This window comes from Triturus cristatus, chromosome 12, assembly GCF_964204655.1.
Source record: "Triturus cristatus chromosome 12, aTriCri1.1, whole genome shotgun sequence".
NCBI classification, from domain to species: Eukaryota; Metazoa; Chordata; class Amphibia; order Caudata; family Salamandridae; genus Triturus; species Triturus cristatus.
This window is the reverse complement of record NC_140595.1, coordinates 1,318,986-1,345,313: the sequence shown is the minus strand read 5'-3', so window position 1 is coordinate 1,345,313 and position 26,328 is coordinate 1,318,986. Positions and strand designations below refer to the sequence as shown.

The window sequence follows — 26,328 nt, the reverse complement described above, 5'->3', positions numbered from 1 at the left end:
CTCGTGCCTCACCCATTCATCATTGCCAAGCTTGTCTTCTGCGATGCCTCCTAGTGGTTCCTGTGAGCTCATTCAACAAATGTGAGCAGCATCTCCCCACTTGGTGCCTTTTCTTTTGACCATGCATTGGCCTTCATCTTTTTCCACTTTTAATGGTGTAAGTTCAGATATTTACTTTTTTTCTCTTTAGGAAATGAGCATATGAAAACTGAAAATTTTGAAGCTGCTGTTTCGTGCTACACAAAAGCGTTGGAAGTGAATCCCAGCAACGCAGTGTACTTCTGTAACAGGTACTGTTACATCCTTCGTTTGAGCCTCTCCCCTCCTTTCCAGTCCACCTTTGACCAATCTCTTGGACCTACATCTCATCCTCTTGCATCTTTCAGCTCCGACTCTCCCTCTGTCCCATATCCTGAGCCACTCTTCACCCTCTATCACAACTATTCCAGCCCATTTCAAACTGTCCTTTCATCCCTCACATTGCCTTTTGTCCCATCCCCTCATCCGTCTGAATATCTGTCCTCCCCTCCATTTTCTGTGCTCTCCCCTCATTATTCAGTGTCAATAGAATTGTTTAGAGGTTCATATGCCTGTAATGTCTCTTGGCACTGCACATGAAACACCAGTGAGTTGGCACTTCTTAAGGTATAACCAGCCTTTAAATGGAAATGTAGAAGTGCAGGTACTCAATATTCAGAGTACCTGTTTGCCTCTGAGAAGTGCTGGTACTGTCTCATTAAATGTATTGCAGCAGTGAGGAGAAGTGCAGGGACTCTGTTTCATATGAAAGAAGTGCAGGTACTCTCTGTTTCAAATGAAAGAAGTGCAGGTACTCAGTCCTGGACAGTACCTGCCCATTTAAAGCACTGGGTAGAACAATAGAAAATTACCCTCAGCCCTTTCTTATCCACACCTCTATCATTAATTTTTGGTTTCACCACTTGTCTCTTTCTCACCCATTGTCCTCCGAACTGCCCCGTCCTGCTCCCTACCTCCATGATCTAGTCTCACCCTTAATTTTTTTCTATAGCAGTCTTCCAGCCAGTTGTTCACCTTCTTGCGCTCTTATCATCCCTCCTTGTCTGCACTCTATCCTCTCCTCTGCTTAGCGTGGTTCCTCCCTCATCCCTTCCTTTCAGACCCAACTCTCTAGTCAGCTATGTTTCAGCTAGTGTCCTCTCCCCTCGTCCTTCCTTTCTCTTTCCTCTCCCATCATACTTCCTTTCACTCTCTTTCCTCTCCCCGCGTCCTTCTTTTCACTCTTTCCTCTCCCCTTGTCCTTCCTCTCACTATCTGTCCTCTCGTCCTTCCTTTCACTCTGTCCTTTCCCCTCGTCCTTCATTTCACTCTTTCCTCTCCCCTCAACCTTCCTTTCACTCTTTTCTCTCCCCTCCCCCTTACTTTCACCGTCTTCCCCTCCCCTCGTCCTTCCTGTCACTCTTTTCTCTCCCCGGTCCTTCCTTTTACTCTTTTCTCTCCCCTCGTCCTTCCTTTCACTCTGTCCCCTCCCCTCGTCCTTCCTTTCACTCTGTCCCCTCCCCTCGTCCTTCGTTTCACTCTGTCCCCTCCCCTCGTCCTTCCTTTAACTCTTTCCTCTCCCCTCATCCTTCCTTTCACTCTTTTCTCTCCCCTCATCCTTCCTTTCACTCTTTCCTCTCCCCTCGTCCTTCTTTTTACTGTCTTTCCCTCCCTTCATCCTTCTTTTCACTGCTTGTCCCCTCCCCTCGTCTTTCTTTTCATTCTTTTCTCTCCCCTCGTCATTCCTTTCACTGTTTCCTCTCCCCTCATCCTTCCTTTCACTCTTTCCTCTCCCGTTGTCCTTCCTTACACTGTGTCCCCTCCCCTCGTCCTTCCTTTCACTGTCTGTCCTCTCTCTCATCCCCCCTTGTCCTTCCTCTCACTCTCTTGCCTCCCCCTCGTCCTTCCTTTCACTCTTTCCTCTCCCCTCATCCTTACTTTCACTCTGTTCTCTCCCCTCATGCTTCCTTTCACTCTGTCCTCTCCCCTCAGCCTTCCGTTCATTCTGTTCTCTCCCCTCGTCCTTCCTTTTACTGTCTGTCCCTTCCCCTCATGCTTCCTTTCACCCTTTCCTCTCCCCTCATCCTTCCTTTCACTCTATTTTTTCTCCCCTCAGCCATCCTTTCACTCTTTCCTCTCCACTCGTCCTTCCTTTCACTCTTTCCTCTCCCCTCGTCCTTCCTTTCACTCTTTTCTCTCCCCTCGCCCTTCCTTTCACTCTTTTCTCTCCCCTCGCCCTTCCTTTCACTCTTTATTCTCCCCTAATGCTTCCTTTCACTCTGTCCTCTCCCCTCGGCCTTCCTTTCATTCTTTTCTCTCCCCTCATCCTTCCTTTCACTCGTTCCCTTCCCCTCATCCTTCCTTTCACTCTTTCCTCTCTTCTCGTCCTTCCTTTCACTGTTTGTCCTCCCCCTTGTCCTTCCTTTCACAGTCTGTCCTCTCCCCTCGTCCTTCCTTTCACTCTTTCCTCCCCTCTCGCCCTCCTTTCACTCTTTCCTCTCCCCTCATCCTTCCTTTCACTGTCTGTCCTCTCCCCTCTGCCTTCCTTTAACTCTTTCCTCTCCCCTCGCCCTTACTTTCACACTTTTCTTTCCCTTCGTCCTTCCTTTCACTCTTTTCTCTCCCCTCGTTTTTTCTGTCACTGTCCCCTCCCCTCGTCCTTCCTTTCACTATCTTTCCTCTCCCCTCCTACTTCCTGTCACTCTTTCCTCTCCCCGTATCCTTCCTTTCACTTTCTTTCCTCTCCCCTCCTCCTTCCTTTCACTTTCTTTCCTCTCCCCTCCTCCTTCCTTTCACTTTCCTCTCCCCTCCTCCTTCCTTTCACTTTCTTTCCTGTCCCCTCATCCTTCCTTTCACTCTGTCCCCTCCCCTCGTCCTTCCTTTAATTCCCTTTCCTCTCCCCTCAGCCTTCCTTTCACTCTTTCCTCTCCCCTCATCCTTCCTTTCACTCTTTCCTCTCCCCTCGTCCTCCTTTCACTCTCTCCTTTCCCCTTGTCCTTCCTTTCACTCTGTCCTCTCCCCTCGTCCTTCCTTTCACTCTGTCCTCTCCCCTCGTCCTTCCTTTCACTGTGTACCCTCCCCTCGTTCTTCCTTTCACTCTTTCCTCCCCCCTTGTCCTTCCTCTCACTGTCTGTCCTCTCCCCTCGTCCTTCCTTTCACTGTGTCCCCTCCCCTCATCCTTCCTTTCACTCTCTTTCCTCTCCCCTCGTCCTTCCTTTCACTGCCTGGCCTCTCTCTCATCCCCCCTTGTCCTTCCTCTCACTCTCTTGCCTCCCCCTCGTCCTTCCTTTCACTCTTTCCTCTCCCCTCGTCCTTCCTTTCACTCTTTCCTCTCCCGTTGTCCTTCCTTTCACTGTGTCCCCTCCCCTCGTCCTTCCTTTCACTCTCTTTCCTCTCCCCTCGTCCTTCCTTTCACTCTGTCCTCTCTCTCATCCCCCCTTGTCCTTCCTCTCACTCTCTTGCCTCCCCCTCGTCCTTCCTTTCACTCTTTCCTCTCCCCTCATCCTTCCTTTCACTCTTTCCTCTCCCGTTGTCCTTCCTTTCACTGTCTGTCCTCTGTCCTCATCCTTCCTTTCACTCTTTCCTCTCCCCTCTTTCTTTTTGTCACTGTCTGTCCCCTCCCCTCATCCTTCCTTTCACTCTTTCCTCTCCTCCTCCCTTTCACTCGTTCCTCTCCCCTCACCCTTCCTTTCCCTTTCTTTCCTCTCCCCTCAACCTTTCTTTTCTCTCCCCTCATTCTTTGTTTCACTCTCTTTCCTCTCCCCTCGTCCTTCCTTTCACTGTCTGTCCTCTCTGCACATCCCCCCTCGTCCTTCCTTTCACTCTTTCCTCCCCTCTAGTCCTTCCTTTCACTCTTTCCTCTCCCCTCGTCCTTCCTTTCACTATCTTTCCTCTCCCCTCGTCCTTCCTTTCACTTTTTTCTCTCCCCTCATCCTTCCTTTCACTCTGTCCTCTCCCCTCATCCTTTCTTTCACTGTATGTCCTCTCCCCTCGTCCTTCCTTTTACTGTCTGTCCTCCCCGCTCGTCCTTCCTTTTACTGTCTGTCCTCTCCCCTCATCCTTCCTTTCACTGTCCGTCCTCTCCCCTCATCCTTCCTTTCATTCTCTTTCCTCTCCCCTCATCCTTCCTTTCACTCTTTCCTCTCCCCTCATCCTTCCTTTCACTCTTTTCCCTCCCCTCGCCCTTACTTTCACTCTTTTCTCACCCCTCGTCCTTTCTTTCACTCTGTCCTCTTCCCTCGTCCTTCCTTTCACTCTTTCCTCTCCCTTCCTCCTTCCTTTCACTCTGTCCTCTCCCCTCATCCTTCCTTTCACTCTATCCTCTCCCCTCATCATTCCTTTCACTTTCTTTCCTCTCCCCTCATCCTTCCTTTCACTTTTTTCTCTCCCCTCATCCTTCCTTTTACTCTGTCCTGTCCCCACGTCCTTCCTTTCACTCTTTCCTCTCTCCTCGTCCTTCCTTTCACGGTCTGTCCTCCCCCTTATCCTTCCTTTCAATCTTTCCTCTCCCCTCGTCCTTCCTTTCACTCTTTCTTCTCCCCTCGTCCTTCCTTTCACTGTCCGTCCTCTCCCCTCGTCCTTCTTTTCACTGTGCGTCCTCTCCCCTCGTCCTTCCTTTCATTCTCTTTCCTCTCCCCTCGTCCTTCCTTTCATTCTCTTACCTCTCCCCTCGTCCTTCCTTCCACTTTTTTCTCTCCCTTCCTTTCACTCTTTTCTCTCCCTTCCGTTCACTCTTTTCTCTCCCCTAGTCCCTCCTTTCACTCTTTCCTCTCCCCAAAACCTTCCTTTCACTCTTTCCTCTCCACTCGTCCTTCCTTTCACTCTTTCCTCTCCCCTCGTCTTTCCTTTCACTTTTTTCTCTCCCCTCATCCCTCCTTTCACTCTTTCCTCTCCACTCGTCCTTCCATTCACTGTCTGTCCTCTCCCCTCGTCCTTCCTTTCATTCTCTTTCCTCTCCCCTCGTCCTTCCTTTCATTCTCTTTCCTCTCCCCTCAGCCTTCATTTCACTCTTTCCTCTCTGCTCATCCTTCCTTTTACTCTTTCCTCTCCCCTCGTCCTTCCTTTCACTCTTTTCTCTCCCCTCGCCCTTCCTTTCACTCTTTCTTCTCCCCTCGTCCTTCTTTTCACTGTCTGTTCCTTTCCCTCGTCATTCCTTTCACTCTTTCCTCTCCCCTCATCCTTCCTTTCACTCTTTTTCTCCCCCCTCATCCTTCCTTTCACTTTTTTCTCTCCCCTCGTCCTTCCTTTCATTCTCTTTCCTCTCCCCTCGTCCTTCCTTTCATTCTCTTTCCTCTCCCCTCGTCCTTCCTTTCACTCTGTCCTCCCCGCTCATCCTTCCTTTCAATCTTTCCTCTCCCCTCGTCCTTCCTTTCATTCTCTTTCCTCTCCCCTCGTCCTTCCTTTCACTCTTTCCTTTCCCCTCGCCCTTCCTTTCACTCTCTTTTCTCTCCCCTCATCCCTCCTTTCACTCTTTCCTCTCCACTCAACCTTCCTTTCACTCTTTCCTCTCTACTCGTCTTTCCTTTCATTCTTTCCTCTCCCCTCGTCCTTCCTTTCACTCTTTTTTCTCCCCCTTCCTTTCACTCTTTTTTTCTCTCCCCTCGTCCTTCCTTTCACTCTGTCCTCTCCCCTCGTACTTCCTTTCACTGTCTGTCCTCTCCCCTCGTCCTTCCTTTCATTCTCTTTCCTCTCCCCTCGTCCTTTCTTTCATTCGCTTTCCTCTCCCCTCAGCCTTCATTTCACTCTTTCCTCTCCGCTCATCCTTCCTTTCACTCTTTCCTCTCCCCTCATCCTTCCTTTCACTCTTTTCTCTCCCCTCGCCCTTCCTTTCACTCTTTCTTCTCCCCTCGTCCTTCCTTTCACTCTTTCCTCTCCCCTCGCCCTTCCTTTCACTCTGTCCTCTCCCCTTGTCATTCTTTTAACTGTCTGTCCCTTTCTCTCGTCCTTCCTTTCACTCTTTCCTCTCCCCTCATCTTTCCTTTCACTTTTTTTCTCTTCCCTCATCCTTCCTTTCACTTTTTTCTCTTCCCTCATCCTTCCTTTCACTTTTTTTCTCTTGCCTCATCCTTCCTTTCACTTTTTTCTCTCCCCTCGTCCTTCCTTTCACTCTGTCCCTTCCCCTCATCCTTCCTTTCACTCTTTCCTCTCCCCTAATTCACCCTTTCACTCTTTTCTCTCCCCTCGTCCTTCCTTTCACTCTTTCCTCCCCCGTCGTCCGTCCTTTCATTCTTTCCTCCCCGTCGTCCTTCCTTTCACTCTGTCCCCTCCCCTCGTCCTTCCTTTCACTCTTTCCTCTCCCCTCGTCCTTCCTTTCACTCTCTCTTCTCTCCCTTAGTCCTTCCTTTCACTGTCTGTCCTCCCCCTTGTCCTTCCTTCCACTCTTTCCTCTCCCCTCATCCTTCCTCTTACTCTTTCCTCCCCCTCATCCGTTCTTTCACTGTCCTCCCCCCCTTCCTTTCATTCTCTTTCCTCTCCCCTCGTCCTTCCTTTCAGTGTCTGTCATCTCCCCTTGTCCTTCCTTTCACTCTTTCCTCCCCCCTCTTCTTTCCTTTCACTGTTTGTCCCCTCCCCTCGTCCTTCCTTTCATTCTCTTTTCTCTCCCCTCGTCCTTCCTTTCACTCTTTCTTCTCCCCTCGTCCTTCCTTTCACTCTTTCCTCCCCCCTCGTCCTTCCTTTCACTGTCTGTCCTCCCCCTTGTCATTCCTTTCAGTCTTTCCTCTCTCCTTGTCCTTCCTTTCACTCTTTCCTCCCCACTCGTCCTTCCTTTCACTCTTTCCTCCCCCCTCCTTTCACTGTCTGTCCCCCCCTTGTCCTTCCTTTCACTGTCTGTCCTCCCCCCCCCCCTTGTCCTTCCTTTCACTATCTGTCCTCTCTCCTCGTCCTTCCTTTCACTGTCTGTCCTCTCTGGGCATCCCCTCATGCATTCCTTTGTCTTTCCTCTCCCCTCGTCCTTCCTTTGACTCTTTCCTCTCCCCTCGTCCTTCCTTTCACTGTCTGTCATCTCTGCTCATCCACCTCCCCCCGTTCCCTTTCCACCCCTGTTCAGTGCCCCTTTTTGACATGTCATCCCCACTTTTTGCCTGATATTTGATGTGATTTTGACTGGAAGTGCACTCGGTTCCCGCTAACCAGGTCTTCAGTGCCTGATCTCTTTCCCAAAACTGTACAATTGCTTTCCTCAATTGGCAAAACCTTTAGCTGTCTCTGGAAGTCCTTAGTAAATGGTACCGAGGGCCTGAGGGACTAAGGAAGGTCACTAAGGGCTGCAGCATGGATTGTGCCACCTAAGGGACCCCTCACCAAACTCATGCAAGACTGCTATTGCAGGCTGCGTGTCTTGGTGCAGACAAAAGTGAAAACACTAGTTAAACACATCCCTGTGTGCCAAGTCCCCTAGCACTGCACTTAATATTTGTACGTCACCCCTACAGCAGGCCTGACAGCCCTACGCAAGGGTGCCTAATATTACCTGTGAGAACATACCTGCATGAGCAGATGTGCCCCTGTGTTTGTCGGTCCTATTTCTGCCAATGGAAGTGACTAGGAATGTGCTGGACACTAGAGAAAACGAGTTCCCCAGCTACATGATGGCTTCACCGTAGATAGGGATGTTTGGTATCAAACATTTCGTATTAATAAACCCACACTGATTCCATTGTTGAATTGATTAATATATTGGATTGGATTGTAATTGCATTTATATAGCGCTTACTACCCCTGATAAGGTGTTGAAGCGCTTTTTCGGCGAGTAGCACGCTACTCTAGAACCCATAAAGGATTAGTGTTGATTAGTATAGTGAAATATGAAAGTAATTTGAGTGGTGGATAGGTTAGTCAGTTATTTGGATTCAGAAGGATAGCAGAAGGATAGAGGGAAAAAAGGTTTGTATTTATGTAGCTCTTGTTCCCCTTGATGGGGTTTTGAAGCGCTTTTTGGCGAGTAGCACGCTACTCCGGAGACCCATAAAGGATTAGCAGTGAATTAGTGTAGTGAAATATGCACCCAGAGGTCACCTTAGAGGTGTCCCCTGAAAACCTACCAGCCACTGGTGTGTTGGCTGACTGGTTTCTGCCAGCCTGCCACCATAGAAGCGTGTCTGTCGCCCAAAGGTGAGAGCCTTTGCTCTCAGGAGGTCTCAAAGCCTAACCCCACAGGACGACCTGTTGATTAGCATTCCAAGGCAGGGGAGCTTCAAGGAAACCACTTTTGAAATGTGAGTCTGGCTCCCCTCACAGGAGAGGAATCCGACCCCACTTTGTCCAGAGCCCTTTGGCAGCTGGACATCAAAAAATCAGATCTTGCCGACCTGAAAAACAAAGATGAACGTGGAGAGTCTCAAGAGCAAGAACAGAAGACCTAGCAACTGGCTTGGCGCCAATCCTGCTGGCCTGCCTGCTGAGTTCACCAGTTGTACCAAAAGACGACTTGTCCTGCAGCTGCTAAGTCCCTAAAGCCCGGGAGACCTTCCAGTACTTCAGCCAGGAACTAAGACCTCCAGAGAAGTAGTGGACCTGCTTCCCTGCATCATTCATGCTACCAAAGGCCCTGCAAGGACTTTGTGACCACAGAAACCTGACTCATGAAGACACCACTGCACCTGACACTCCAAGACCAAGGTGAAGTGGGCCAACGGTGTAAACGTGGTCCCCCTACCCTCCAGAGACCGAGTCCACTGTTGTTTCACCCCCATTGAACTCTCTGACAAAGCCTGCAGCCTGTGCACGCAGGTCCCCTCTACTGCAACTGCTCCCTGTAAGAAAAACCAGATGCTTAAGGACACCTGCATCCGTCGCTCCTGAGCCGCGAAGAATAGGACCAAAGGTGTCCCTATGTCCCCGAGTATCGTGAAGCCTGAGCCTCCCTGTTGGTTCAGCCCGACTAGCCCCCTGTCAAAGCCTGCAGCGTCTTTTCATCGTGACCGATCACCATAGTGTAACATTTGGCACCATACGCTGTTTTGCACCCTGCGCCCGGCCGCCCTAGAGCTGCTGGGGGTGTTCTGCTGGTGCTGCCTTGGACCTTGCCCTTCACTCACCTTACCTTCTGGATGTTGGTCCCGTAAGTTGCTGTACCTGAATGTCACAACTGATGTTCCTCCCATAGGACAACATTGCAACTTCTGAAAATTGACGACTTTTTGAGCTCAAATGTATTTCCCTTCAAAAACATACTTATCTGGACAAATTGCTTCCAGTGCCTAAACATATATAAAGATATTTGCTATTTTTTATATATTGGCATGGATCTCCTTATTGAGTTTCGTATTACTTATTGACTACTGTGTGTATTTGCAAATGTCTTGCACACCTCTAAGATAAGCCTAAGGCTGATCAGCCACACCACCCCCTAGTGGAGCACCATGGGATTGCTCGAGCAAGCCCCTGTCCACTCTTAAGGGTACCCCTGGACTCTCTGCAGGATATATCTCATTTTGATATATCATATAAAGAGTCTGCTTCCTACACCTTCCTTCTCACCTCCGCCTGACTTGAATGTTTTCCCCTCAGTCCACACCTCACCCTCTGTCCTCTCCTGGTTGTAGTTATTTATTCATTGAAGGAGTTTTACTGGTCACTTTGCAGCTGCTTCAGAGCTCTAATTTGTGGATTCTGTATGTGAATATGATCCACCCAGAAACTCCAGATAGTTTGTTAGTGTTCCTGAGAACAATATTGGTCATATCTGATCCTTTCTCTATGTGGGACCTAGTTCTAGGAAATGAAGGACGGTCCTATTCAGGTGATGGTGTGTTAGTTATTTTTAAAAAGTTTTGTTTCTAGGACCCTCCTGAACTTGAGGTAGTTTGGATATTCTTGTGGAGATAGGTTCATTCCAAACCTTGTTTTATTCATCTATGTTAACTCAGGAAGCATTCTTTCACCTCAGATTGACAGTGGGTCTGCTGTTTGTTGACAGATTATGAAATTGACATTGTCTTGAACTGAATCCTTTCCTGTATTGAAAGCAAAATCAGGGCCATAAGAGAAGGGGTGTGGCTTGCTCATGTGTTCTTTAGAATTAGGCACATTTGGGCTCCTGATTGGATATTCTCTACATTGTTTGTAATTGAAATGTTCGAGACATGTGAGCTGTAGATCGCATGCTTTGCATACTCCTGCCATCTAGTGTTAGGTCTGGATATTTGCAGGTTGTTTTTCTTCAAAGAAGTCTTTCCAGTCACGAGGTAGGTGACTCCCCCTTTCGGTGATAGTGCGCATGGGCATCGACTCCATTGTTAGATTGTTTTTTCCGCCATCGGGTTCGGACGTGAATAGCGCTCCGGTTTGACACCGTTTCTCAGGTTCCGCTCGGTGTGCAATCCACTTACCCTCGACGGTATTGTTTTCGATTGCGTATTTCCATTCTCCGCCTAACGTTTTTAATACAAAATCTGTCTTTCGATCGGGTAGCTCGTGAAAGGCCTTTGGGACTACCCGCGTCGGTCTGCCTCGCAATCGATGGAACGTACTCCATTCAAATTCTGCCCTCGGTGCCACGTGAAGTTCCTGCGCACCGATTCGCACGAAGTGTGCAACTTGTGCTTATCTCCAGAGCACAACGAACAGGACTGTGATGCATATAAATGTTTCCGATCAGAAAACACTCCGCGACCTTCAGGCTTGACATTGCAACATGCAGAGCCAACACACCGGTTCTATTCCAGACCACTTGGGAGAAGATTCTGAACAGGAGACCAGCGATGCCATAGGAGCCGAGGAAGAACAGGAGTCTATCTCCGTCTCCGATGTGGACGAAGACATCCCGCAAGGTCAGCGTATCATGAGTACCGATCCTCCCTTGCCCCAAATTCCAACGCAGCCCAGGGTAAAGGCTCCGGTCCCACCCCTGCCTTCGGGCCACGGTCGGCACCGAGAACATGTTTCCAACGCCCCGCCTTCTGGCTCGGCACCAAAACACACATTAAAGCCTTCTGGCTCTGAATCGAGTCGTTCATGTTCAGGCACCGAGCCAAAACCTTCTGGGTCAAAGCTAAAACCAGGCTCAGCCCCACCTTCTTCGATGCCAAAAACGTCTTTGGAACCGAAATCCACAGCATCCAGGAAACCGGTACCGAAACCTTTGGCGCCGAAACACACAAATACTCCGATGCCATCAAAGGAGCACTGTTTCGATGTCCCGCCTTCTAAACCGTACCCGAAACAAAAGGAACTGTACATCAATCCAAAAACTGGACATAATACCACCAAATTGCCACTTAAACGCAAACCTGAGCGTGAAGAAGCTTACCACATTCATTTAAAGAGGAAGCATGTGGGTAATAACCCTTCTCCTCCTCTTCCTCCTCCATCACTTCCTTCTCCTGAGTCTCAACCATTATTAATTTCACCTACTAATTCACCACCACCATAAATGCCAGATGATCAGGATGACAAGGATTGGGATAATGATCCTGAACCTCCAGACCCCTGGAGAGATTACAACACTGATTCTCCCACAGGTAACAATCCTGACCTTTACCCTATTGAACCATCTTCACCGGATGACGACGTAGGCTATATAGAACTATTACGCAGAGCTGCTGATTATCATGGAGTTCAATTACACAATGAATCCCTAGAGAAAGATTTCCTTTTTGAAACACTTAGTAGTTCCCAAAGATCCACTCACACACTCCCCATGCTCAGTGGCATGGTAAGACCTCTGGATAAGATAGTTAAGGATCCTGTGTGGGCGCATATTCTCACCCCCAGGATAGAGAAAAGGTATCAATCTGCACCATCGGATCCAACTTACATCAGGGGGCAATTTACCCTTAGATTCTTTGATTGTTTCTAATGCCCGTAAACGGGCTAATCCTCAAACATCAGGAAATGCGCCACCTCTGGACAAAGACTCTAAATTAATAAACGCATCTGGGAAAAGAGTAGCCTCCCAAGCTGCAAATTTCTGGCGCATTTCTAACATCCAAATACTGATAGCTAGGTACAAACGGCCACATTGGGACGAAGTGGATCAATTGCTCCAATTCCTGCCTGATGAGGTCCAAAGCTCAAGACCTAGTGCGGGAGGAACGGCTCATCTCCAACAATTCCATCAGGTGTGCGTTCGATGCTGCTAACACCATGATAGCCAGGTACGATCTGGCGCATTGGGACGAAGTGGATCAATTGCTCCAATTCCTGCCTGATGAGCACAAGTCCAAAGCTCAAGACCTAGTGCGGGAGGGTCAGCTCGTCTCCAACAATTCCATCAGGTGCGCATTAGATGCGACTGACACCGCGGCCAGAGCCATCAACACCGGCGTTCTCTTAAGAAGGCATGCCTGGTTACAAATTTCAGGGTTTAAACCAGAGGTTCAGGCTTCCATTCTGAACACACCATTTGACAAACACCACCTCTTTGGCCCTGTAGTAGATACGTCCTTAGAAAAGATGAAAAAGGACACAGAGGTGGCAACATCTCTGGGAGCCCTACAGTCCCCTTCTGGCCGTGGGTTCCTTTCGGCACTCCTATCATGGAGGGTCCAAGAATACCTCCTCAGACACTGCCTCTACAACCTACAAATAAAACAATCAGCCCTCTGCTTCTAAGGGTTTCTTCAGAGGGGGCTACAGAGGCAACAATGGCAAAGGTAGAGATTCCAACACACGCGCCTTCCCCTCCGATACCAAACAGTGACTTGCCTACACTTCCCCGACCATTTAACACCTGTTAGGGGGCGTCTTTCACATTTTCTACCCATCTGGCAATCAATAACTACAGACAAATAGGTGCTAGGAATTATCTGTTCTTGTTATTGCCTGAAGTTTACCAACATTCCTCCACGTTCACACAAAATGTCACCAGACCACTTACATCTCCTCAAACAAGAGGTTCAGTCTGTCCTCTTAAAGGGAGCTATAGAGCCCGTACCACTACAATACCAGGGGTCGGGCGTATACTCCCTTTACTTTCTCATACCCAAAAAGGAAGGTTCTCTCAGACCTATCTTGTACCTCAGAGAATTGAATCTTTACATACAATCAGATCACGACTGGCTCATCAAAGCCAGTACGTATCTAAAGTGTCCCCAACACACTCACAGAACACTGCAGTTACTGCACCAACTGGTGTTTTCAGTCAATGTGTTGAAATCGCATCTTCAACCTTCCAACACTCAGAACTATCTAGGAGCCACTTTAGATACTCAGAGGTCTAGCCTTCCCCAGTGCAGCCACAATTCGCATTATTCAGGCTCTGGTTCTCCCGTTTCAGCCCACTCACTCACTACCAGCTCGAGTGTATATGCAGCTGTTGGGTATGATGGCCACTTGCATCATGATGGTTCCCCATGCCAGGCTTCACATGCGTCCTCTTCAGGAATGCCTAGCAAGTCAGGGGAACCAATTGCAGGGTCTTTTAACCGATCTAGTGTTGGTAAACGGCTGTACTCATCACTCTCTGCAGTGGTGGAACCCACAAAATTTATCAAAAGGACGACCCTTCATAGACCCAGTTACACAGACAATGCTAACAGCAGACGTTGCTCACTGGTTGGGGGCTGATCTCCAAGATCACACAGTTCAAGATCTCACAAAAAAAAAAAAAATCCCAAAAGATAAATACAAGTTTCATTGTGTAGGCTAAAAGTTTTAAAACATTCAAATGCTCTTCATTAATACGGTTGATATGGTTTCGGTAAAGTGCTGGTGTAAGTCTTTTACCAACCAATGTACTTCTTTGGGGGCATAATGTAGAAACAACAGCGTAAAACTTTAACCTTTGTTTTCTGAGAACTATGTGTTCGAGGCATGTGAGCTGCAAATCACATGCTTTGCATAGCCTGCCGTCTAGTGTTGGTGCCGAATGTTTGCACTTTGATTTTCTTCGAAGAAGTCTTTTCCAGTCACGAGGTAGGTGACTCCTCCTATTGGTGATAGTTTGCATGGGCATTGACGCCATTGTTAGATAGTTTTTTTCCACCATCGGGTTCGGATGTGAATTGCGGCACTCTGGTTCGACACCGTTTCTCGGGTAACCCTCGACATGCAATCCACTACCCTCGAGGGTATTGTTTCTCAATCACATTTCCCATTCTCCACTTACCGTTTCGAGGCAAAGTCTTCAATCAGAAGATTCGTGGAAGGCCGTTGTGCATACCCGCGTCGGGCTCGCTAGCAGTCGATGGAACGGACTCCATTCAAATTATGTCCCGGGTGTTGTGCTAAGTTTCTGCACACCGACTTGCACGAAGTGTGCAATCTGTCTATCCCCGGAACTCGACTAACAAGACTGCCACGCGTGCCAATCGTTTCAATCCAATAAGATGCTCCGTGACCGTCGGGCTCGACGTCACGAAATGCACCAACAAAGTGACTCCGCACCGGACATCTTCTAGTGAAGATTCCAACCAGGAAGAATTCCACGCACAAGCAGCCGAAAAAGAGGGGAAACACATCTCCGTGTCCGAACTGACTCCGACATGGAAGAACAAAAGCAAGTGACCCCGGGTCAGGGTACCGTGAGTACAGACACCCCCCTGCCCCAACATTTGTCGAAGAAAAAGGCTCCGGTCCTTCCTCTGCCCTCGGGCTGCCCGGCACCAAAACACAAATCAAAGCCTTCCGGCTCTGGATCGAGCCGGCCCGATGCCGAACCGAAACCTTCGGCATTGAAATCGAAGCACGTCGTTGTGGCCATTCCCACGCTACCGAAGAGTAAATCTTCGGAGCCAAAAGCTTCCGAGACGAATCTTTCGACGCCGAAAAGTATGGCACCCAAAGGGAAAACAACTGCAACATCCAAAGAGCCTTGTGTCGATGTTCCTCCTGCACACACGGATCCGAAACAAAAAGAACTGGTTATCCATCCAGATACTGGACATATATTCATGTGAAAATGCCAGAGAAAAGGAAAATGGGCTTACAAGAGGACTACCACATTCCTTTGAAACGCAAGAATGTGAGTACTAACTCTTCTCCTCCTCCCGTTACACCTCCTTCACCCATTGACCCAAATTTGCTCATCACGCCCACAAATTCCTCACAACCTCAAACACCTAATCCACAAGATGAAGGGAATGGGCATGAAGATAGGCCACAGGATATTAATAACCCCTGGGAGGACTATAATACAGATCAGACAATGACCCAGATCTATACCCTTCCAAACCCTCGCCTCCCATTGACAACATAGGGTATATAGAGCTACTCAATAGGCTGCTCATTTCCATGGGGTGGAAATACACAAATAGGCTCTTGAAGAGGATGTTCGAGGCATATGAACTGCAGAATTTACACTCTGTGCAAAGATCGCCATCTGGTGTTGGGCTCAGATGCTTGCACCTTGTTGTTGTCTTGGAAGAATTCTTTTGTAGTCACGAGATAGGTGACTCCTACCTTTGACGATAGTGCGCATGGGCATCGACTCCATCCTCAGATTGTTTTTTTCCGCCATCGGGTTCAGATGTAACTTCTGCGCTCCGGTTCGGTACTGTATTATCCAAACCTTTTCGACGCGCTATCAAAAAACTTGACGGTATTGTTTTCGTTTGCGTGCCATTCGGCGCGCTCCTCAAATACCCGATTCTTGTCGTCGACGTGGGCCGCTGGGCCTATGGAAGCCATCCGGGCCTACGGCTAATGGAAAGGACTCCATTTAAAAAATGCCCCCAGTGTGGAGCTAATTTCCCACACAGCGACCAACACAAGGTCTGTAACTTCTGTCTCTCGCCCGAGCACAATGAGAGTAATTGACAGGCCTGCGCCTCCTTTTGATCCAAAAAGACTATCTGTGATCGCCGGGCCTGACGACACGTTATGGCGCAACGAGCAGCTCTGGTGCCGGAGCACATCTTCAACGAAGGCCCCAATGTCCCAGATGAGGATTCGGAGGATCTGGAAATCGTCCACATCACTCCAGGTCAACGTGTGAGTAAAACTGCCCCTACCCCAACCCCGCCTGAAAAAAAAGAAGGCTCCGGTCAAGACTTCGCCTGCTGGCCCCAGTCGCGACCGAAAGAAAGCTTCAGAAGCCCTGCCCCAGGGCCCGGCTCCGAAGACGAAGGGGAAGCCTTCCAGCGGCTCGGGACCGACCAAGCCGCATATCAGTGCCCGCAGACACCATCGGCACCGAAGCTGTGAGCGCATCCTACTCCCCGAAGTCCCCAAAAAGCCATCGGCACCGAACACCTCGTCGCCGAGGGAAAAGGCCTCGGATCCGAAACCAAAACATTCGGAACCGAAAAAGATTTCGACATCGAAGCCGAAGGATCCAAAAACCCCTTTGAAGGCTCCAGGGCAGAAATCTAAACCCTGCTCGGACCCCAAAAAATCGGCGCCGAAAGCGACTACCGAAGAGGAAGAACTTTTTCGACCGGATCCCATCGATCCGAAACAAAAAACTCTCCAAGTGGACCCCAAAACAGGACATGTGGTCAATGTTTGACACTAGAAGAGGAAATTGGACACCCCACACATCCCTGAGGTGCCTGTAAAGAAAAGAGACTGTGCCACTTCACCTTTACGACCCTACTGTGCCACTTCACCTTTACGACCCTCTTCTCCTGTTCTTCCTGCTAAGCCTTTCTCTCCTCCAAATTCTCCCATAATTCCACCATACTCACCACCACCACAGGATGATGATGATTTAGGGGGTGGGGGAGGGAACAATGACCCTTTCACTGACCCTAATGACGACACAGATGTAACACAAGACGATTGGGATGATTATGATGACCAAGTAGATCCTCCAGACCTTCCTGATGCATACCCAACAAAGCGATCTCCCCCAGATGACAATATTGGTTTTAGTCAGGTTATAGACAGAGCTGCCCAGTACCATGGTGTTCAAATGCATTTGTACCCCGCAGAGGGGGACTTCCTGATGGACACCTTTGCACAGTCACAAAAGACTGTACAAACCTTACCAATGTTAAAAGGCGTCATTAAACACACCCCAGCCATATTCAAAGACCCTGTAAGGGCTAGAATTCTCAATCCCAGAATTGACAACATATATAAACCCGCTCCCAATGATCCCACCTACATCAAGGGTCAACTACCTTTAGATTCTCTAGCGGTGACCAACGCTTGAAAACGTGCCAACTCTCAAACCTCCGGTGATGCTCCACCTCCGGACAAAGAGTCCAAATTATTAGATGCTTCGAGCACACGAGTTGCTGCCCAAGCAGCTAATCACTGGAGGATAGCTAATGCACAAGCATTACTTGCCAGGTATGATAGGGCTCATTACGACCAGCTGGAAACCCTATTGCAGCATTTGCCTCATCAATATAAGACCAAGGCCAATGATTTGATTCAAGAGGGCAAATTAATAACTAATGCATCAATCCAGTGCGCCCTTGATGCAGCAGACACCGCATCTAGGTCCATTAACACTAGTGTGTTACTAAGGAGACATGCCTGGTTGCGCATCTCTGTCTTCAAACAGGAAGTACAAACAACTATCCTCAATCACCCGTTCAATCACGAACAACTGTTTGGTCCAGCTGTGAATACAGCTTTAGAAAAAATGAAAAAAAGGACACAGAGACTGCTAAATCCATGGGAGCATTACAGTCTCCATCCACACGAGGTTCCTTTGGACGCTCCTTCTATAGAGGCGCATCCAAAAACATCAGTGCAGACGCTGCTTCTTCCTCCTACAAAAACCCCACACAAACATCCCCCAACAAGGGATATTTTAGAGGTGGATACAGAGGAAATAACAACAAACGAAGAGGCCGAGGTAACAACAACACTCGCGCCTCTCCCTCTAATTAGCAGTGACTTTCCTCCAGACCATCCCGCTCCGGTCGGGGGGAGGCTCTCACAGTTCCTACCTGTCTGGAATTCCATCACCACAGACAAGTGGGTGTAAGAAATTAGCCAGTATGGTTACTGCCTGGAACTTAGAGCAACTCCACCCAACATACCACCCAAGCAGCGTCCAATGTCCACGGAACATCTGACACTCCTCAAACAGGAAGTTCTCTCACTGCTTCAAAAGCATGCAATAGAACCAGTCCCCATACAACATCAAGGAACAGGAGTTTACTCTCTATATTTCCTAATCCCCCAAAAAGACGGTACCCTAAGGCCAATATTGGACCTCAGACCTCTCAATCTCTGCATACAGTCAGATCATTTTCATATGATTACTCTTCAACCAGGGCCGTTTCTGCCATTAGGCAAGACTAGGCAGCTGCCTAGGGCGGCAAAAGGGGGAGGGCGGCAAAAAACAGGAGTTTGAGATCACCTGTCACTTTCTTGCAACAGCTTAGGGATGCAGTGGAGGAGAAAGTTAAACGCAGCCCGTCTTATCACAGCAAAGATGTTTCTAAAGTAAAGGGAGTCCAACAATCTATTTGTGTTGCTGTTGTTTATCTTTGGCGGCTCAGAAATTATGGGCAGGCTCATCAGACACAACTCTGACACTCCGAATAAACGCTGCTATTTGGGGGCAGTCGGCTCCAGTGAAGGGAATCAGAAAAAAAATAACAGTGTTCCCAGGAGGAAACTAAATGTGCCGTATCAAGACAGCGTTGGATTCAATAAAGATAATTTCTTCAAATTCTATTTGCAGGGCCCTAGGGAGGTGACAACTGAACTCGGTACTACGCGTTCCGCTTCAATTAAAATGTACTGCATCGGCTAAGGAGCCGTGGCCTTCTTTAACACCCAGCGCCTCGATGACCTCCCTACTAACCTCTGCATAAAATATGAATCAGACCTGGCATATGTTGGCTCAGCAGCAGGTGAGCAATAAGCGGCAACTTATGGTCTGAAGAGCAAAATTAAATCCCTGGTCAATAAAATAACAAAAATGCTAAAGGAGGTACAAGTCTGTTTGAGTTATTATACATATTCCAACAGATCTGCAATTATAACAAAGATGTGGCTATCATATGGGCATAAATAATTTTCCAGATGACCGTGCTATGCTGTCCAATTACAGCCCCAATCTCCAGTTACTGCCTCAATACCAGCCATAGCACCACATGAAAAGGCACAACTATGTACGAAAGGCACAGCGATCAGGAGCAGCATGGTAGTAGTGCAGGTTTCAATCATATTCATAGACTTCTGCTCAAAGGCCTCAGGGAGATTATCCACTGGGAATATTTTGAATGATATGGGGTCAAATTTTACACTGATTAGCTCAATAGCCATTGTTGTGCCAAGCCAGTGCAGCCTGACACTCCCCAGGCGTGGACCCCATTTATTCAAAATGTGCAGTGGATACACGGTGTATGTCAATTGGTGCACCTAATATGAATTGGTTGTATTCCCTTATGTTAACAATTACATCCAGTATGCCAGTATTTTGCCAGGAATTACTTTACATATGCCATTGCCAGAAATGTGTCATTTCCACTCACAAACACACATGCTCACACAGACACACATTCTCTCTATCTCTATCTCTCACACAGACACACAATCAATACACACACATGCACTCATTATCTCTCTCACACATAGACAGTTTTTTTCCAACTTTCCTGGCTTCAGCTGCCAGCATCAGTCCACTACTGCTCCTCAGCTGCTGTTGCATGGACCCTCAGGCAGCATGCAGTTACTTCCAGGCTCAGGCTCTGAGGCAGGTAACTGAAAGCTGATATCTGTCTGTCTTCACTGCGCAGAGTTCAGTTTTTCACTTCTAGATTTTTCTCTGTACCCTCTCACACCATGTCATAGGATCGAGTGAGGTTAGAGAGGCTCCTGAGCTCACCCTTTGATGAGATGGAAGATGATGAGATGACAGCCTGGTATAGGGATGGGCCAGTCACCAAGGCCAGTCTACTCTGCAGCAAAACGAGTGGAGTTGCCACTGTAACTGGCATTTGAAGTTCTCAACGAGTGCTAAACGATTTTGTTGGAAGAGAAAATATGAAAGTGTATAGAGAGTGAGAAACTGCAGAGGCCTGGATGACAGGGGGAGAGAGTGATGGTAGTAAAAGGGAGAGGGTGGCATTTTTCAACCCTCGCCTAGGGTGTCAAAACACCTAGAAACGGCCCTGTCTTCAACAAGTCCTTCCACTGCTTCAACAAGGTGACTTCCTTGCCTCACTAGATGTCAAGGACGCCTACTTCCATATTCCCATACACCCTGCTCACAGGAAATACCTAAGGTTCACAGTGGACGGCCAACACTATCAGTTCAAAGTCCTTCCATTCGGGGTGACCACAGCACCCAGGGTATTCACAAAGTGCCTTGCGGTATTAGCGGTGCACTTGCGAAGACAACAAATCCATGTATTTCCATACCTCGACAACTGGCTCATAAAAGCCAAGTCATACAACCAGTGTTTTCATCACACTTATCAAACCATTCAGCTGCTACACAACTTGAGGTTCACAGTAAACTACACCAAGTCACACCTTCAACCCTCCTACATGCATCAGTATCTAGGAGCCACAATAGATACTTCCAAAGTTCTAGCATACCCCAATCCAGCAAGGATAGTCAGTATGCAAACCCTCATCTCTAAGTTTCAGCCCCAACACTCTCTCCCAGCACGAGTGTTTATGCAACTCATAGGGATGATGGCCTCTTGCATTTTCATTGTACCTCACGCAAGACTTCAGATGCGCCCTTTACAGGAATGCTTAGCACGGCAGTGAAACCAGGCTCAATGTCAACTTAAAGATCTGGTGTTGGTGGACAGCCGCACACATCGCTCTCTGCAGTGGTGGAACACACAATACCTTTCCAGAGGGCGGCCGTTCCTAGAGCCGGTTCCACAAAAAGTGCTAACAGCAGACGCATCACTCTCCGGCTGGGGAGCCCATCTCCTAAACCATACAATTCAGGGCAGGTGGACCACTCAACAAAAACTGTTCCACATTAATTACCTAAAATTACTGGCAATTTTTCTAGCAATAAAGTCGTTCCAAACACATCTCCTCAAAAAAGCTATCCTAGTCCGTACAGACAATATGACAGCAATGCATTACATACAGAAACTAGGAGAAACACATTCTTTGCAGCTGTCTCACCTAGCGCAAAGCATATGGAGATGGGCCATTCCACAAAACATATAGCTTCTGGCAGAACATCTTCCAGGAGTGAACAATCAGATGGCGGATCTGTTACGTCGTCAGACTCAACAGATACACGAATGGGAACTTCATCCGCAAGTTCTTCAACCCTTCTTCCAGATGTGGGGCCAATCAGACATAGATCTGTTCGCCACACATGCAAACGCAAAATGCCCAACCTTCGCCGCAAGGTTCCCACACCCGTTGTCCAAGGGCAATGCGATATGGATGAACTGGTCAGGCAGATTTGCGTATGCTTTTTCGTCACTCCTGCTCATTCCACTAGTAGTACTCAAGCTCAAACAACAGTCTCTCAAAATGATCCTAGTTGCTCCAACATGGGCACAGCAACCATGGTTCACGACACTACTCGAACTCTCAGTAGTTCCACACCAAAAATTACGTCTCTCCCCAAAGCTGCTAACGCAGAACCATGGAGAGATAAGGCACCCAGATCCAGCACAACTGAATCTAGCGATCTGGCAGCCCGAAATCCTAGACTTCGGTTACCGTAACCTCCCACCGGACTGTATGAACATTATTATGGAAGCCAGACGCCCCACTACTAAAGCTTGCTATGCAGCTAAATGGAAAATATTCGTTATTTATTGCAATAATAGCAAAATTGACCCATTAGATGCTTCAATTCAGAACATTATCTGCTATTTGCTACATCTACAAAGATGCAATCTGGCATACTCATCGATAAGATTACATCTGGCTGCCCTTGCTGCCTACCTACAAAATAGACAACATTTGTCATTGTTTAGAGTAACCGCTATCAAAGCCTTTATGGAAGGCCTTAAAAGGATAATTCCACCCAGACTGCCACCCTCTCCAGTGTGGAACATAAACATTGGTTCGAGGCATATGAGCTGCAGATCACACACTGAGGATAAGATCGCCATCTGGTGTTGGGCTCGGATGATTGCAGGTTGTTGTTGTCTTCGGAGAAGCCTTTGGTCACGAGGTTGGTGACTCCTCCCCTGGACAACAGTGCGCATGGGATCCACTCCATCGTCAGATTGTTTTTTTCCGCCATTGGGTTCGGATGAACTTTTTTCCGCTCCAGCAGAAAACTTCCAGCAATCGATTTAACTCTTTAATCTTCATTCCATCGACGTCGACATCAACTCGGACCGGTTCCGGAAGCGGCTGATGGACAGGACACCCTTCAAAAAATGCCCCCAGTGTGGAGCGAAGTTCCCCCACAGTGACCACCACGAGGTTTGCAACCTCTGCCTGTCGCCGGAACACAACGAGTCCACCTGTCCAGCTTGTTCCGCTTTCCGTTCGAAGAAGACCCTCCGGGACCGAAGAGCTCGACGCCATATTATGGCCAAACCAGCTCCAGAACCGGAGGACATCTTTGCTCAAGATGTTCCCGAAGACGACACCGAAGATCTCGAGATCGTGTCCGAAGCCGACGATTCCGATGACCTCATCACTCCAGGGCAGCGTGTGAGTACCACCCCCCCTGCCCCTGCCCCATCCAAAAAAGCAGTGGTCAAGACTCCGCCAGTTGGGCCCAGTCGCGACCGGAAATCCTCTTCAGAAGCCCCGCCCTCGGGCCCGGCTCCGAAGACATCTAAGCCTGTGGGTGGCTCGGGCTCGAGCAAACCTCACCTAATTGTGCCTTTAACACCCTCGGCACCCAAACACCCATTGTTGGCACCGAAACAGGCTCCAAGACCGAAATCTCCTTCGGCACAGAAACGTTCCTCGGCACCGAAGTCTCCACCGGCACCGAAACGTTCTTCAACATCGATGCCCGAAAGTCCATCGGCACCGAAAACTCATTCGGCACCGAAACCTCAATCGGCACCGAAACCTCAGTCGGCACCGAAACCTCAGTCGGCACCGAAACCTCAGTCGGCACCAAAAAACCAGTCGACACCAAAAAATCAGTCGACACCGAAAAATCCATCGGACCCGAAAAAATCATCGGAGCCGAAAACTGCGTCCCCGCCGAAACAAGCTCATAAAGACCCGAAGCGGACGTCACAGACACCACCTTCGGAGCCAGATGATCTTTTTCGACCAGATCCTACTCAGAAGCGGATCTACATCAATCCAAAAACGGGACATGTGACTGCCATCCCATATAAAAAGCGGAAGCTGGACACTACACCTCCCCCAGCTCCCATACGGAAAAAGGACTGTGCTACTTCACCACTTCGTCCTTCCTCTCCTGTTTTACCTCCTAACCCGTCCCCCCCTCCTCCTCCTGCTTCTCCTTTACCTTTACCTTTACCATCTCCCTATCATTCACCTCCTCCACAGGATGATAATGATGACTTAGGGGGAGGGGCGGACCCTGATTTATTTGATGATCCTGTTGACCCAAACGACCCTTTTACGTTCCCAGACCCAGCACCCATGGATGACTGGTCTTATCCTATACCTGACATGCCTGACCCCACTACCTACCCTTCCAAGCCCTCCCCTCCTGATGACCACCTAGGGTACGGCCAACTTATAAATAGGGCAGCAACATTCCACGGCGTTACAATGCACACAGACGCCATTGAAGAGGACTTCCTCCTTGATACCTTTGAGCAGTCACAAAAGACTGTCCACATACTGCCCATGATCAAAGGGGTTATAAAGCATGCTACTGAAGTCTTTAAGGACCCTGTTCGAGCTAGGGTGCTCAACCCACGCATCGAAAAAAAGTACCGACCAGCCCCGCAAGACCCTGCATACATTAAGGCCCAGCTCCCTTTAGACTCCCTAGTCGTATCAAATGCCAGGAAGCGCGCTAACTCTCAGACAACTGGAGAAACGCCTCCCCCAGACAAGGAGTCTAAGCTTTTAGAAGCCTCGGGAAAACGGGTCGCCGCGCAGGCGGCTAACCATTGGCGTATTGCGAATACCCAGGCCCTGTTAGCCAGGTATGATAGAGCGCATTATGACCAACTTGAGGACCTTATGCAGCATCTGCCTGAACCTTTTAAGTCCCAGGCCTCTGACCTCATCCAAGAAGGCAAATTAATATCTAATGCCTCCATTAAATGCGCCTTAGATGCAGCAGACACTGCTTCTAGAGCGGTCAATACTGGCGTCTTACTCAGACGACATGCCTGGCTCCGTATTTCCGGTTTTAAACCGGAGGTTCAAACCGCAATTCTAGCTCAACCTTTCAACCAAGAGCAGCTATTTGGCCCTGCAGTGGATGCTGCATTAGAAAAAATGAAAAAGGATAATGAAACTGCCAAGTCTATGGGAGCACTGCAGTCTCATCAGAACCGGGGTTCCTTTCGTCGCTCCTTTTATAGAGGAGGCTCCAAAAACACATCAACTGAGACCACGTCCACCTTTAAAAATTCTGGACAAACATCCCCTAACAGAGGTTACTTCCGGGGAGGTTATAGGGGAAACAATAACAAAGGTCGAGGACGGGGCAATAACAACAACACCCGCACCTCACCAGCCACCAAACAGTGACTTGCCACCACTCCCCCCAGACCATTCCACTCCGGTCGGGGGACGACTCCAACAATTCCTGCCTGTCTGGACTTCCATCACCACAGACAGGTGGGTAAGACAAATTATCCAGTCTGGCTACTGCCTCGAACTCATACAATCCCCCCCAAACATACCGCCCAAACAACGTCCAATGTCCTCGCATCATCTCTCTCTCCTCAAACAAGAAGTTCAATCCCTGTTACAAAAACATGCGATAGAACCAGTTCCCCTTCAACATCAGGGAAAAGGGGTATATTCTCTATACTTCCTCATCCCCAAAAAGGACAAAACACTAAGGCCCATACTGGATCTCAGACTACTAAACCAGTATATACATTCGGATCATTTTCACATGACCACTCTCCAACAAGTCCTCCCACTTTTACAACAGGGAGACTTCCTCACCACATTGGACCTCAAGGACGCATACTTTCACATCCCTATGCATCCCGCTCACAGAAAATATCTACGATTTGTGGTAGATGGGCAACACTATCAATTTACAGTTCTCCCATTCGGAGTAACAACAGCACCCAGAGTGTTCACCAAGTGCCTAGCAGTCGTGGCAGCGCATCTCAGAAGACAACAGATCCATGTCTTCCCCTATCTGGACGATTGGCTCATAAAAGCCAATACATACCAAAAATGCGTTCTCCACACTCATCGCACGATTCAAACTCTCCACGATTTGGGATTCACTATCAACTACCCCAAATCCCACCTACAACCTTCCCACTTACATCAGTATCTAGGAGCAACCATAGATACATCCAAAGCCATTGCCTATCCCAGCACAGCCAGGATAGCCAGTATACAAAATCTCATCTCTCAATTTCAAACTCATCCATCTCTTCCAGCAAGAGTGTTCATGCAACTCCTAGGCATGATGGCGTCGTGCATCTCCATAGTCCCACACGCACGACTTCAAATGCGTCCCTTACAAGAATGCTTAGCACAACAGTGGAACCAAGCTCACGGACAACTTACCGATCTGGTGTTGGTGGACAGTCGCTCACTTCGATCACTGAAATGGTGGAACACCATCAACCTGTCCAAAGGGAGACCGTTCTTAGAGCCTCTTCCACAAGTTGTGCTAACTACAGACGCATCTCTCACAGGGTGGGGAGCCCACCTCCTCCACCATACCATTCAGGGCAGATGGACCAGCCAACAAAAACTGCTCCACATCAACCACCTGGAACTCTTAGCAGTGTTCCTAGCACTAAAATCCTTTCAAATTCACCTAAAGAACAAAACTGTCCTCATACGCACAGACAACATGACGACAATGTATTATATACAGAAACAGGGAGGGACACACTCTCTCCAACTGTCCCAACTGGCACAGCAAATCTGGAGATGGGCAATTCCCCAAAACATCTACCTGTTAGCAGAACATCTCCCAGGGATCCACAATCAAGTGGCCGACCTCCTAAGTCGCCACACACAACAGATCCACGAATGGGAACTACACCCCAAAGTTCTACTCCCCTTCTTCCAAAGTGGGGACAACCAGACATAGACCTGTTCGCCACCGCCGAAAACACAAAATGCCCAACCTTCGCCGCCAGGTTTCCACACCCACAGTCGAAGGGCAATGCCCTATGGATGAACTGGTCAGGCAGATTTGCGTACGCCTTTCCGCCTCTCCCACTAGTTCCATTTGTGGTACGCAAACTGAAACAACAGTCACTAACACTAATACTAGTGGCTCCCACTTGGGCACGTCAACCGTGGTTCACCACACTTCTGGAACTATCTTTAGTTCCACATCAAAAGCTACGCCTCTCCCCGGATCTATTAACCCAGAACCATGGAGAAATCAGACACCCAGATCCTCAAACACTGAACCTAGCG

General features: G+C 48.6%; 1 protein-coding gene across 2 annotated transcripts in view; it reads left to right on the top strand.

Moving 5' to 3' along the window:
* The window catches only part of SGTA (small glutamine rich tetratricopeptide repeat co-chaperone alpha), a 151,035-nt gene that overhangs the window by 90,729 nt on the left and 33,978 nt on the right, over nt 1-26,328 (top strand). For both annotated transcript variants that reach the window (XM_085638419.1, XM_085638418.1), the window contains exon 5: nt 191-290. In XM_085638419.1, the coding sequence (XP_085494545.1) occupies nt 191-290 (100 nt within the window). The remainder of the gene's footprint in view (nt 1-190; nt 291-26,328) is intronic.